The sequence below is a fragment of the Polistes canadensis genome, unplaced genomic scaffold (assembly GCF_001313835.1).
Source record: "Polistes canadensis isolate GaletaPanama2010 unplaced genomic scaffold, ASM131383v1 scaffold_128, whole genome shotgun sequence".
In the NCBI taxonomy this organism is placed as follows: domain Eukaryota; kingdom Metazoa; phylum Arthropoda; class Insecta; order Hymenoptera; family Vespidae; genus Polistes; species Polistes canadensis.
Genome location: NW_014569675.1, coordinates 11,527 through 26,243, shown reverse-complemented (window position 1 = coordinate 26,243; position 14,717 = coordinate 11,527). Strand labels below are relative to the sequence as shown.

At 33.5% G+C, this 14,717-nt stretch overlaps 1 protein-coding gene across 7 annotated transcripts in view; it reads right to left on the bottom strand.

Annotated features, from left to right (window-relative positions):
• The window catches only part of LOC106788154 (tensin-1), a 112,674-nt gene extending 98,244 nt beyond the window's left edge, over nucleotides 1-14,430 (bottom strand). For 6 of the 7 annotated variants that reach the window (XM_014751155.1, XM_014751156.1, XM_014751158.1 and 3 more), the window contains exons 1-2: nucleotides 14,298-14,430; nucleotides 13,924-13,961 (exon numbers count right to left, since the gene is read on the bottom strand). In XM_014751155.1, the coding sequence (XP_014606641.1) occupies nucleotides 13,924-13,961; nucleotides 14,298-14,415 (156 nt within the window). In that variant the 5' untranslated portion in view covers nucleotides 14,416-14,430. Of the gene's footprint in view, nucleotides 1-5,652; nucleotides 6,120-13,923; nucleotides 13,962-14,297 lie in introns of those variants that run through there. The other variant, XM_014751160.1, reaches the window with a different exon arrangement.
• Between the last annotated feature and the right edge of the window lie 287 nt (nucleotides 14,431-14,717).

Genomic DNA, 14,717 nt, shown 5'->3' with positions numbered 1-14,717 from the left:
GCGAATCAATTTTATGCAAGTCGTTTACGAGCTCCTTACGAGCCGTCCGCACGAAACGGAATGGCAATTCCGTCGTAGTCGTTGTCGTAGTCGTCGTAAAACGTTATGGTTGGTAATCCTCGGTAAAAACCATGGGGGATCTTCTTCTTCTTCTTCTGTTCATTCTTTCTCATCTCGTCCCTCTTATTCTATTCTTTTCTTTTTTCTTTCCTTTTCTTTTCTCAGTACTCTTCTTTTCATCGTTCTCTCTTTTCTTACACTCTTACCACTTATTCCGTTTCTGTTTGGTCCATAAAAAATGACCAAAAGATAAAAAAAAAAATGGATGGTAGGTAGGAAGGAAGGAAAGGGATGAATAGTAGCTACGTTGTTGAGAAAACGGAACCGGAAGACGTTATATTATGTATAACTACCAACCAAGTACTGTTACTTACTCGCGTGTGCAAAGACTTTATTCTGAAGAAAGATTTTTCTTTTATATTTCTTCTCTCTTTCTCTTTCTCTTTATCTTTATCTTTCTCGTACTTTTTATATATTCTTTGGAAATATTTTTCTAAGTTAAAATTATGATAACAGTAGTTGGACAATTTTATACGTAATTCAATCAGATTTATTTTACATTTGAACGAAAATTATCTATCGTTTTCAATCGTAATATTTTCATCTATCTCTTTACCTTTCCTCTTCTATCCCTTTTTTAATATATATTTTTTTTTTTAAATATACGAACAAATCAAATTTGTTCACATAAACTTTGTTCCAATATTTTTCAAATGTAATTCATTATTTTGTCTTTCTCACATTCGTTTCTTTTATCTTCAAGAAATATATTTGAAAATATTTATGATTTAATAGATGGAGATAAAAAAAAGAAATTAATTATCGGTATTATTAATATTAAAATAACGTTGAAATATTTTCCAAGTATTTTATCGTCCGTAAGTATTATCTTTCGTAAAAATTTCAAATTCGTTCTGTTCGAATTCCAACTATAATAAAGGAAAGATATTTTTTCTATAGTCATCCATCCAGTCGAAGAACTGACTGAGATGTTGTTTGAAGATCGTATTTGTAAATGGGTGTTAAAAAAATTCTTTTTTCCTCTTTCTATCTTTTACTTCTTTTCTTTTCTTTTCTTTTTCTTTTCTTTTTCTTTTTCATTTTCATTTCGTATTATCTTTCGAAGAAAGAGGAAAGAAGATTTTTAGTATTCACCTTGGAATTTCTTTAACTACAAAGACCACTCGTACGTTTGAACTTTGATGCAATTCATGTCTTTTAGAAAATATCTATCTACCTTCTACTACTACACCTACCTCTTCCTCCCCTATACCCTTCTACCTTTCTATTAACTCCCTTAGCTTTTCTTAGAATCTTTTCTTTATGTTACAAGTTCGAATTTTCCTCGAACTTTCTCAAGACTTACTGCAAATATTAACTATCGATGTTAACGAGAAAATTTAGCGACTTAATTTGTTGGACAAATCTCAAAAAAAAAAAAAAAAAAAAAAAAAAAAAAAAAAATAGAAAACCAAGAGAAAATTAATTTTAATTCAAGTACGAACGAAAGTTCGATGAACTTTTAATTGAATAGAAAAAGAAAATACCTAAAAAAAAAAGACTTACAAATTACGAAGATTTTAATTTTTCTTACGTTAAACCGAAAAATATGTCAAGTGTGGTTAGATTTATTTTTACAAAAGAGAATAATATTTTATCTGATAATGATATATATCGATTTTCACATACATGTATATCTCCGAGAATCCTATCAAAATTCATGATGTTAAAAGGAAAGTTCGTGTTTCTCGTAAATCCTATTTGCTACTAGTATTCTAATCCATCGTATTATAATACTACTACTGGATAATAAATTTGCGAGAGGTTTCTTTGTGGCATCTAACGAAATTACGTTCACATATAATCATAACGTATAGTTCAACCAATCTTCGATAGTACAATATTTTATGATAGATACTTAAATTCATGTGTTGTTCAGTTTGTTATATCACATATTTCATACCTTTCACCATAAAAACAATGGTTTCTTTTGTCGATCAAATTGAACATTATAAAAAAAAAAAAAAAGAAATAATAAAACGTTTTGTATGCCGAGGCTCAAAACTTTTCAACCCACCTACTACGCATTAATCCGAAACTTTTCATTTCTATTACAAAATTATTATCGATCGATCATTATAATATCTTTTTTTTTTTAAGAAACAAATATTAAGAAAGGAAAAAAAAAATTGTATGAGAAAATATGAACGTGAAATTCTGAGAAGGGTCATTTCGGCAACGTTTGTGAATTTCGACCAATCCGACCTTGGTAGAAGAGATTCTTCTCACCATGTTGAGTAAGAAGAGAAGGCAGAGAAGAGTTACATCTTTTTCTCGTCAATCTTTCATCCCGTCTTTATTTCTTTATTTCTTTCTTTTCTTCTCTCTTTTACGCCGTCTTTCACATTTCGTCTCATTTGCATACGAATTAATTGGCCGCAATTACGCAAGATTTACGACGCCAAGAAATAAACTGGCCCCCATCACTCTGATTCCACATTCACGATTGTAAAACTTTTTTCTTAACCATAGAAATCGATTTTATAAAGTATACACTTTCACGATGATGTCTTTTATTCGTATTCTTTTGTTCGCATTTTGATATTATTGTCACATCTCTTTGTAATATAACATAATTTAAAATATTATTTCTCTTAGTTATTTTATATCGCAAATTATTGCAAGAAAAAATAAAGATAATTAATATAATATATGAAAAAAATGATCTAGTTTTTAACGTATAGAGATACCGTCGAAGAAATTATTTTTTAATATTATAATTTACAAAAAACACAAATACTTTTCATTTTACAAAATAAGATATTATAATAATGAAAAAAATTATCATTTTGTTAAACGGATTATTTTCAACGATCAATATTATAATAATTACGTAAAAATTAATGATATTTTTGGATGATTTGTCATTTAACCGTTATAAATTATAAAGGAAAAGATTTATTGACAAACGTATATTAAATAATATCATTGATTTGAAATTACGATAGAGATGGTAAGATCTATCTATCGAATGGTGTTGATTATCGATTGGAAAAAAAAATAAGAAATGATAAGGTACGGCAGGAACTTTAATGCCTTCATTTAATAACTGGACAAATTCATGCCGGAAGACTAAGGAATCGATTTATTTGAAATGATTTGAAAAAAATTGCACCGCGTTGCTCTGGTTAATCGAACGAATAGGAAAGTAACGTAAGTGAAAACTAAAATTCAAATTAAAAGTAAACTAAACCAAATCGAATCTCGAATCGAATCGAATTGATTTGAGAATTAAGTGGAAAAAGTAACTATAAACTTTAGTTATCATTTTGTGAGAACGAAAGCTAGCCAAAGAGTATCACTACACACACGTTATGCACTTCCTATGCAATTGCGTGCACGCACGCGCGAAAACAGTCCACAAGGGCATGCGTGACACGCTTTTCTCTTTTCTCTCTATTCGTGTTTGGCTTTTTTCCAGAAATGCTTTTCTCCGTGGTTCTCGGTATCATTTGTTCGATCGATCGATCGAACGATCGATTTCACGGTAAAGAAATGAAAAATTTACTATAAGGGTAAATGTTATATTGAAAATTGTTTGACACGAGTGACAAAGTTTGTATCGATTATAAATATACTTTAATATAACGAATCTATATTTAAAGATACATTTTTCTTTCCTTTTTTTCGGTTTAATATACTAATTTTTTTATCTCAATATGTTACACAACGTGACTACAAATGTCTCCGTTTTTATTATTGCAATAATAATTTAAATTTGTTTTTAATTAAAATCAAATATTAACCGAGGGAACACGTTCGTGATACGTATTTTTGTTGTTGTAGTAATAAAAAAAGAAGAAAAAAAAAAAGAAATACTATTTTCAAAATTTCTCGGTAGCCAGTATTTAATTAAAATATAAATATCAACCCCTTTTGTGTGAACTCTTATTACAGAATCTGCCTCGAAATTGTTTTCGCTTGACATCTTGTTACAATTTTTTTAATTGCGAAAAATATCACATTTTTATTAAAAAGAAAAAATATTATTATTAATAAAATAATACCCCTATATATATATATATATATATACATTTGATATAACGAACGAATTTTCCTAAATGACTAAAAAATGAATATTTAAAAAAGAAAAAAGGCAACAAAAAAAAAGTAAACCTTATCATAAACCCGTATTATCATTGTACGAAATGGAGAATAAAAAGGGGAATATAAAAATAATGAAAATAAAAAAGAAAATAATAAGAAGAGAAGAATAAGATATCGATGACGTCTCTCTCTCTCTCTCTCTCTCTCTCTCTCTCTCTCTCTCTCTCTTTCTCTCTTTCTCTCGTGCCATTCTCCTCCTCGTGGAATTTCTTCCACGGGGAACCAGTTTCTTGCGTTCTATCTTTTCTCTCGGCAAACGAATCGCTAATATTTATTTCGTACTTCGGTCCAGCGCCGAAAAATAAAAAAAAAAAGCTGATATTACAAGCGGATAATAACTCATTTCGTTCAACATATAAGTATATCCGTGAAAAAAAAAAAAAAAAAAAAAAATAAAAAAAGAGAGAAGCAAAAAAAAAATATATTATTCTCGAATAATAAGAATAATAAGAATATAAGAATTAGAATTAATAAGAATAAAAAAAATTAATGAAAATATCGTGCGCTTAAGGTATATGTAAGTATTATTATACTTTACTAGCGTTATGCGAATTCGCGCCTTTCGACGCGGAAACAGTGTCGTACCTGTCAGCGAACGTTATCTAATCGGTAAGAGGTGTTATCAGAGAAGCTTCTCTCTCTTTCTCTCTAACCTCTCTCTTTTTCAGCGTACGCTTTACTTCGAACGTAACCTTCTTGGAAATTGCGAAGTACGGCGTAAAAGATAAATATATATATATATGTGTATTTAAAAAAAATAATAAAAATAGTAAAAAAAAGTGCAAAAAAAAAACAAACACATACACACACACACACATTCAATAACCATCTTGTCTGCCGGCTGCAAAAGCGAATCTTTTACGAGCCCGCGGCTTTTCGAAAACGATTTTCTTGTCCTTTTAAATGCACCATAATACCACATTTGATTTTATTTTATTGTTTACTCTTTCTTTCTTTTTATTTTATTTTTTTTATCATTTCTCCTTCTCTCCTTCTCTCTCCTTCTGGTTTCTTTTTCTTCTTCTTTCATCGTCAACTTTATTCCGGAGACTAATTACGCTAAAGGGGCATACAAATTTTCGGCGCTGCGCCTACCGCGTCGAAGAATTAATTCGATATACATATATGTGTGTGTGTGTGTGTGCGTGTTTCTTCTTTTTTTTCACCCCCACCATTTTAATTGCGTCGCTTTTACGTCGTCGGCTGTTAAAAATGACGCGAAATCGTTTAACCGACTACGACGTTCCCTCCCATTATCGCGATAGACGGTTAAAAATTCGTTTTAAAATAAACAGACGAATTACGAGATTAAACGTTATCGTTGACTTTTTCTTTTTTTTCTTTTTTTTTTATATATGTATATATATATATATATATATGTATATGTACGCAAGAAGAAGAAGAAGAAGAAGAAGAAGAAGATACCTCATTGGTGGAACCGTGACCGTTCATCTTGCCGTCACCTCTGGTATCCCATTACCGGTCTGCGGCAAAACGCTCCAAGGATCGTTCACCTTCTTCTCGCATCGCTTCTCGAAAATGGCGCATCTCCTTCGTTCTCTCCTCTTCACTCTTGTCGCCCTTCGAAACAGTGTCCGTCCTTCCAGATTGTATGCGTCGAACGTGGTCAACCAAACGTACGAATGAACGTACGAACGAAAATCAGTGGTGTAAGGTAGACACTTAAAGGGACAAAACGCAGACGAACGGAATGGAAGAGAAAGAGAGAGAAAGAGAAAGGTGTTACAAGAGAATTCGATGATACCGGAAGAAGGGTTAGTTTTGTCACGTTGCTGGATTGACACCGGTCAAGGTCACACCGGCAAAAAAAAGAAACTTCGGTCACTAATTTTGGCACTGTCCTCTCTCTCTCTCTCTCTCTTATTCCTTCTAATGGTTCGTCGACCCTTTCTTCTCTCTCTCTCTCTCTCTTTTTGTATTCTTCTTCTTCTCCTTCTTCTTCTTGGTTGTCGTTGACTTCTTCTTCTTCTTCTTGTTCTTCTTCTTCTTCTTCTTTGACTATCTTCTTGCTCGCATCGTGATCCTCTTTCAGATACAATATCTTCCGCTCGATTTCAGATGGCTTATCGGAAGTAGGTATCGACGTCACGACGCGAATCGATCGTGCGATCGAATCGAGTATTAGTCTCGAGAGACTCTTTCGAACGTGCGTTGTACCATACCGTCGTAGTAGTTCCTCCTCCTCCTTCTTGCTTGATGTTACTTCTTTCTTTCTTTCTTTTTTTCTTCTCTTCCTCGAGTAGGAAGAAGAAAAAGAAGAACGTGGGACCAGTGGTGGTGATGGTGGTTGTGATAGTGGTGGAGGTGGTGGTGGTGGTGGTGTTCGGTTAATGCTCGAAATACCCACCGGCCTATCGATTTTCATTCAAAGTGACAAACTTAGCTTAGAAACTTTATTCAAACTTTGTTTTTATTTATTTTATTTTTTTCAGTTTATTTTATAAATAAATTATTATAATGCAATTCTCATCGTTGTCAATAAATATTTGATTTAATTAAACGATCATCACTACGAGGTTACGAGTGTTATTAATACACAGTCTCACATTTCTCACTTAAAATTATCGTAATCCTTCGATGATCTATCTATCTATCGATTTATCTATCTGTCTATATATCTATTTATCTATCTATCTATCTATCTATTTTTCTATCGATCGATCGATCAATCAATGTGATCGTATAAGAGAAAAAAAAACAAAGATCACGTTTGAATACGTTTCGAGATATCTTTGTGATCAATTATTTCGTTAACGAAAAAATAGGTGTAATTGGTGGAATTGATATAATATATATACATACACATATACATATATAGTTATATATTATGGATTTTAAAACGCGAATCGATCTTTCTCCCACGTCCTTCGCGTTAGAGCGCTCTTCGCTGACTGCTGAGACTCCGTTTGCGCGCGTGTACAGAACCCATCGTGGTATCGGCCGCCAGGTAGAGCCAACCCCACCATATATATACATATATATACATATATATATATATATATGTACCGGCACAATTTTCGTCCTCCGTAAGCAATATATATATATTTATATTTATATTTATTCCGTTTCTCTCATTGATTTTTTACTTTGCCACTTTTTTATTCGGAGACACGTTAAAAAAAATTAATTTTATAAACAAAACTTTTTTATATATTTTTCGTAATATCACCAAGAGAGTAAGTGTTCATCAAATTTATTGCAAATAATAATTTAATAAAATTGCGAACTATTATCTCTAATGTAATCGTACACATATAAAATATACTAATGTTCTATTAGTGGTATCCAAAAGTAAGTGTTATTCTTATTTATTGCAAAATAATATTAATCAATAAAAATTGCGTTACGTATCATTTCTATTTCTCACGATTCCTATCGATGCGTGATATTTTATCATTTTTACGTACTTTTAAAACCAAATTTATTATTAACGCTAATATCTCGTTCACAATTTTAGCAAATACTTTTTCTGTAAGCTTTCATTAATGTATTTTCACCTACGTAATATAAATCCTCACCCGTTGCCCTATTAAGAAAAAAAATGATAAATGGATTAAAATAAAAAAAAAAAAAAAAAAAAAAAAAATAAAAAAAAAAAAAAAAATCTCAAAGTACATATTACGTATGTTGATAAGAAGACGACGGAGTTCAATGGAATTAGGGTATCCAAGTTCCGATTACGTAGCGATCAATAGNCCCGTTGCCCTATTAAGAAAAAAAATGATAAATGGATTAAAAAAAAAAAAAAAAAAAAAAAAGAAAAATAATAAAAAAGAAACAAAATCTCAAAGTACATATTACGTATGTTGATAAGAAGACGACGGAGTTCAATGGAATTAGGGTATCCAAGTTCCGATTACGTAGCGATCAATAGATCCCACGCGAAGTTCCGTTACGATCCGATCGATCTCAGCACGCGATCTTAATAACGATTATTCTTTCTTTTAAGAACACGCAAGGGGATAAACAATTTGAAGAAAATCTTTTTTCTTTCTTTCTTTCTTTCCCTTATTATTTTCTCTCTCTTTTTCATCTCTTATGTTAAAACGTAAATATTATCTAAGAAAGTTGATCACAGACACGTGACTAGTTTCTCACTTCCACATAGACGACGTCAGATCGATTAATCACTCGCAATTACGCCTACGTAAGGATAGATCGATCAATCGATCGTACTTCCTTCGTATTAGGAATAATCCTCATTGCTCTAGGCGCACACATTATCCGAAGGATCTATTTAAAATGAAAGTAAATTTGTGTTTACGAATGTTAACTATAGAGAGACCCTCCTAACCCACACCCCCGTCCCCCGCCTCCCGTCCCCCCGACACCCATAGTCATCCTACGCGCTTATATAATAACACATATTCACATATGGGTGTACACAACACATCGGTGACATTTTAATCTCGGTGCATGATCTCTCTTCAATATGCTATCTCGTATACGCTTCGTAATTATCGGATATTAAAAGCTCGCGCTCTTTGAACCAAGCGCGATATCGTGAATCCATTAACGTGGAGGAGATTTTAACGTTACTGCAAGACAGTGGTGTTCCTGCTGCTGCTGTTACTGCTGATGCTGCTGTATCATTATAATAATCACTTTTCTCTCTCTCTTAGAAAGCTATAATTATATTAATTACACGATGCACATCTTGAACGCATTCCTTTTGGTGGAAACGACGAAAGATCTGCACAAGGTGGCACGAACTTGAAAATATATTTTCAACATTCGAAAACGTTCGGAAACACCTTCTTTACTTTTTTTTTTTTTTATCATTCGTTAACTTACGACAAACGATTGAATTTAACTCGTGATATATATATATACCTTTTTTATCTCTTTTTTTGTTTCTTTTTATTGTTAAGCGCGTAACCTGTACTCTAAGAAAGTAAATGGATATTTTACACAGGTAGTAGTCTAACATCACGATTCTCTTTTCCTTTCTCATTTTCTTCTTCTTCTTATTCTTATTATTCTTATTCTTCTTCCTCTTCTTCTGTATCTTCTTCTCTCAGGAGATTTCTCGTGACCTCGCGTTATGCGGACCACCTCGGCCTACTCCTACTATATCTTTCTCTCTTTTACTTATACCTCTCATACTCTACCACTTCGTCTTTTACCTCTTCTTTTTTCTTTTCTTTTCTTTATCTTTTTCTTTCCCTCTTCTTTTCTTTCATGTCGGAGTATTACTACTACCTCCTCTACCAGCGGCCATTACGTACCACCAGTCTCACACTCGTCGCGAAGGAAAGCCGAAGCGTGGGTTAATATCGGCCGACAGTGCACCTGGATGAAAAGTGGAAGCGAGATAGAGGGATGAGATAGAGAAAGAAAGAAGAAGAAGAAGAGAATAAGAATGAGACAGAGTAAGATAGAGATAAGGTGGCGCTGGAAGGAACCTGAAGGGAGGAGGAGGAGGAGGACGTTAAGTATCGCCTGGTTTCCCCGGTTCTTGCCAGCTGTTTACAATCCTGGAAGACCGAGGTGGTACATGCCGTGGTACAACGTCCTGGTACCACCGACTATGGTAGCCACGACTTTCCTACTTGGTTAAGACGGGATACACGAAGGAAGGTACGAACCAACGGTTTACAACGTTTCCTTGCTACCTAGCTAAATTCAAACGGTCGATCCACACCAACTTAAGATCCAACATTTACGGTAACACTTAACACAACTGCAATAAGAGATAGAGTATTGAACTTGACCAAGAAAACCCGAAAACAGCTGTTGTTGCTGTTGCATTCTCCTTCTTCTTCTTTATTTAGAATACTGGACTAGAATTTGAGTGAACGTTTAAAAAAAATGGGTTTTAACGTAGTTATTGTTGTTGGTGTTACTTTTGTATCATACTTCTCTTACTTGTTCTAATAGATTACTGGCTTGAAATTTGATCAAAATGTTAAAATAGTTGGAACGTTACTGTTGTTGATGTAACTGATGTTACTGTTGCATCAAACTACTCATCCTACTCTCGTTCTGCTACTGATGGTTCTGCTACAACTTCTTATTCTTGTTTTTCTATTTAATCTACCACACTACTTCTTCTTATTATTATTCTTCTTCTTCTTCTTCTTCTTCTTCTGGTTACCTCGAACGAAGCGCTACCGGTTGTTCAAGCCCGACGAGAGACAACGACGGAACTCCCTACTCCAGGAGGAGGATTCTAAAGGTCGTTGCTTGCTCTAGCAGCATGCTCGATCGATCTTAGGACGATGACAGAGAAAGCCGGGCGTGGTCCGGTACTTTAAACCCACGATTTCGAGAGCCAACAAATTTTTATGATACCTTTCTTCGATAATTAATTATGTCAAAATCAATCGCACGTGTAATGTAATGCAATTGATCCAACAGATAATAATAATAATAATAATAATAACTCATTACACCGTATTAATCATTTCTTTATATCTACAATCTCTCATTCGTGTATCATTTGAATAATAATTTTATACTTATTTCGTTTAAAAAACGCGAATACTCTTTTTTAATAATATAAGAAGTTTGTATATTTTTATATTTAATAAATAAAAGTTTGCAAAAAAGTTATTATAACGATCAAGCGCGTTTGTTTAATTACTCAGAATGAATTACGAGTTTTGTTTTTTATTCTCTGGATCACTGAAAGATCTTTATTCCGTTTGAACGATCGTATAAGAAGAGAGAATCGAGTTCCTGGAATAGAGTTCAAGGTATTTGTATTCGTAACACGTTTCGAAAGATATGCGAATTTTGGTAGTCAGAGGAAAAAAAGATGTGTGTGCAAGACAAAGAGGGAAATAAAAGAATATAAAAAAGAAAGAGAGAGAGAGAGAGAGAGAGAGAAAGGAAGAACGCGTAGGATCACGTAGGACTGGTTAAGATTCGTTTGACCTTCGATCTCGTGGAAATCTCGGCTTCTCCATATCGGAGGAACAAATGTCGTTCGTTAGCTCGTGTTCCGGGTTTTCCCTTTAAGAGCTTTTCAAGTAATCTCTATCTCTCTCATTGATTACTAGAAAACGATATCAATTTTATAATACTTGCTTTCTACGATATCTATCACAGACAATTGAAAAATAATTTAATAAGAGTATATATTACTATAGATATATTTTCAAAGAAAGGGTTAAGAATAAGTTTAATCGAACTAACAGAAGAAAATATAAACGTGTATGATCGTATTAAAAAGAAAAAGAAAAAAAAAAAACATTTAAAAAATCATGCGTGTGTGTTGAATCCCATTTATATTTAAAACAAACAAACAAGTAACACTTTGGAAAATAACAAAATTACATCCTCTTGTATCTTGTTTGTCGCATGACGACTCTTTCAACTATACCAAGAGCAATGTCTTGAATTTCAAAACGAGGATCGTGATGTACGAGAACAGTATCTTCTCTTTCTCTCTCTCTTGCTTTTTTATTTTTTTTTTTTCTCGCTACCAACGTTGGTCGTTTCTTTCTCTCTATATATATATATATATATATCTTTCTCTCTCTTACTTTCGTACTTTTTATTGTAATTTTCTTTTTTTTTATTTTTTATCTCGCGATGGAAGAGAAGCTGCCGATAGCGGTGTACCGATCGTGACCGTGCTCGTAAACGTAATGAGTTCGAGTTGCTAATGATGCCGCGTTGATAATCATAGACTAGTTCTAAGGGTGTGTACGAGGTGTGTTCTGCTTGAGCAATCAATAATCTTTAACACTGAAATCACGACGTCGGTCAATTTGCTTCTGGCCTGATTCAACGACTTGTGTATTCTTTCTCACTATCATTCTCTCTCTCTCTATTTCTCTCTTTCTAGTTTTATCTTCACTCAGAAGGGCTCCAGGCGAATGAATCGCTTCCATTTATGCTTTACGATCAACTAAAGAAAATCGTGAGCAGCTAGCTAGCTTACGATTGTGTAACGCCTCCTTCTAACGCCCTTTTTCTTTTTTTTTTCTTTTTTTTTCTTTTTGTTGTTGTGTTGATCTTCTTTCACAAAATCGATTCGTTCTAATCGGTGGATCGTCTTTGAATAATTCCGCCTTTTATTCATCGGATTCTTAACTATGTTTCTCTTGAAACGGGTTCGAGTGGAAGCAGAATGCCAAGGACGGACGATGTTAGATAATTCTATGGTGTACGAAGAACGTTTGATAAATCTACGAAGAACACGCGAATAGTTTATGAATTCTATAGGTAAATCTTGACTATAGAAAGAGATAGAGATAGACAGATACATACACACACGCATATGCATACATATACACATACACATAGATAGAGAGAGAGAGAATCTTATGAAATCTAAAGAAAATCTTATAGAAGATTAATCCTCCAGGAAGAAAGTGCACGTTTCCGATAGGCGTTGATTAAAATCCAAGTAAGGTGGTATCAGCGTTGGCGTTAAGACGGGAACGAAGGAAGGATAATGCATTTCCTGGAAGTAGACGGAAAGTCATCCTTTCTTTTAAAAGTGGCTTAAACCTTTACCTCTCCCTCCCTCCCACCTACTGCCGAGTACTTTGGCAAGCATCTTCGCGAAAAAAAAACAAAAAAAAAAAAAAAAACAAACACAGGAAATCTTAACCCCCCTCTTTCTTTTTATTTCTTTTTCATTCTTTACCAATTTTAACCAAGATAAGAAGACAACGCGTTCTCTGAATGTCGTTCAGCGTTGATCCCGTAAACACTACAGCAACTTGACATAGGAGTAAAGATACGAAGAAGGTAAGACGAGTGAGTGAGTGAGTAAGTAAGTAAGTAAGTAAGTAAGTAAGCAAGTGAGTGAGTGAGTGAGTTAGTGAGTGAACAAGGCTCGTGCCCTGCCCGGTGACTGAACTCACACCGCATTTTACCGAGTGTTCGCACGTACACACACACGCACACACCCACGTTTAACAGTGTTAAAGAAAAGACTACGGAGGTGGGACTAACACTTACAAAACTATGGATCTTACGGATGCTGAACGAACCTAACGTTCTTCGAAGAAACGAGAATCTCATCGGGTACTCGCCCCATTGCGGGAGAACTCGAATTAAGATGCATCTTCTGTAAGTACAAGAGTGAGAGAGAAAGATGTACCTATATGTGTATATATATATATATATATATGTGTGTGTATGTAGCTGATGACTTCCGTTAAGTTCTTCGCAGAAGAGTAACATTCGTTCGTATCGACGAATACAAAGAGGAAACTCTTTCTCCCCCTCCTCCTCCTCCTCCTCCTCCTCCTTTTCCACCTCTTCTTTTTGTTCTTCTTAAAGTCTCCTCATCGCTTTTCGAAACGATCGAGATACGAGTGGAGCAGTTTGGCGCATGAAAGGATAAGCTGCTTGACTATATACACATATACACACATATATATATATAGTACATAGGTATATACAGAAAGCGAGATTCGCAACCCTCTAAACTCTTCTTCGTATATCGTATATATAGATATACATGTTATATTCGCTTGAAGAAGAACACTCGAGGTCCACTCTATATAGTAAACTAAAGAAAAAGTTGTGCTTTCGAACAAGCCCAAGTAAGAGTCCACATCCGACTCATTGTCAGTTAAAGCTTCGACTATTTTTTTTCGAGTTCAATGATAAACGACGACATTATTTTTTTATCGAGCGGAAAAATTGCATCATTTGTGTTTGTTTAATATTTTCATTGATATTTTTTTGGTTTTTTTTTTTACTACGTACCTTGTCTTCGCAAGTCTTGTGACAGATGTATTTGCATACTGAAAACAAAAAGAAATGTATTTTTTTTTTTTTTTACTTAAAATTATATATCAGAGATATTTAGACTAATTTTACGTATGGATAATGCAAAAGTTTTTTTTTTTTTTTAATTATTATTTATCTCGTAATGTATTTAACGAAAGAAAAAATAAATAAATAAAAAAAAGGAAAATAATTAGTTGGTACAGATATTATTTCGAATTTGTTTTAATATTCGCGCCGATTTAAAAATAATTTTTTACCAACGATTGATAAGAAAAAACGAATACTATCGACTACGATATATCGTTTCTATTTTACCAAGAATCTTACAGGTTTCGACTTTATCGACTCACCTCTGCAACAAGACGCTTGTTTGATCACCGCCTGATGGCACAGATGACATGGTCTGGGCTTGCGCAATTGCTTCGTTCGAAACACGTGACACTGAGGTTCAAAGTCACTCTGAAACATATAAAAGAAAAATAATTAATACGACAAACTTTTTTTTACATTTCATTTTATATTTGTACGGGGGAAAAAAAAAGCATGTGTTATAGAGGAAACTTTGAAAAAGTTTATTATAATCTCAATGAGACTTCTCGGAAAGTTCTCTTTAGGATATTTATTTTTCCAAGGCCGTACTTTTCATTCGCGGTCCGTTTTGAATGAGAGAAATATTATAAATGGAATGATTGTACGGACACCACTCTTGACCCCCTTTTCGTTTTTTTATTTTTTTATTTATTTCTTTTTTTTTTTTCTTTATTTAAAAA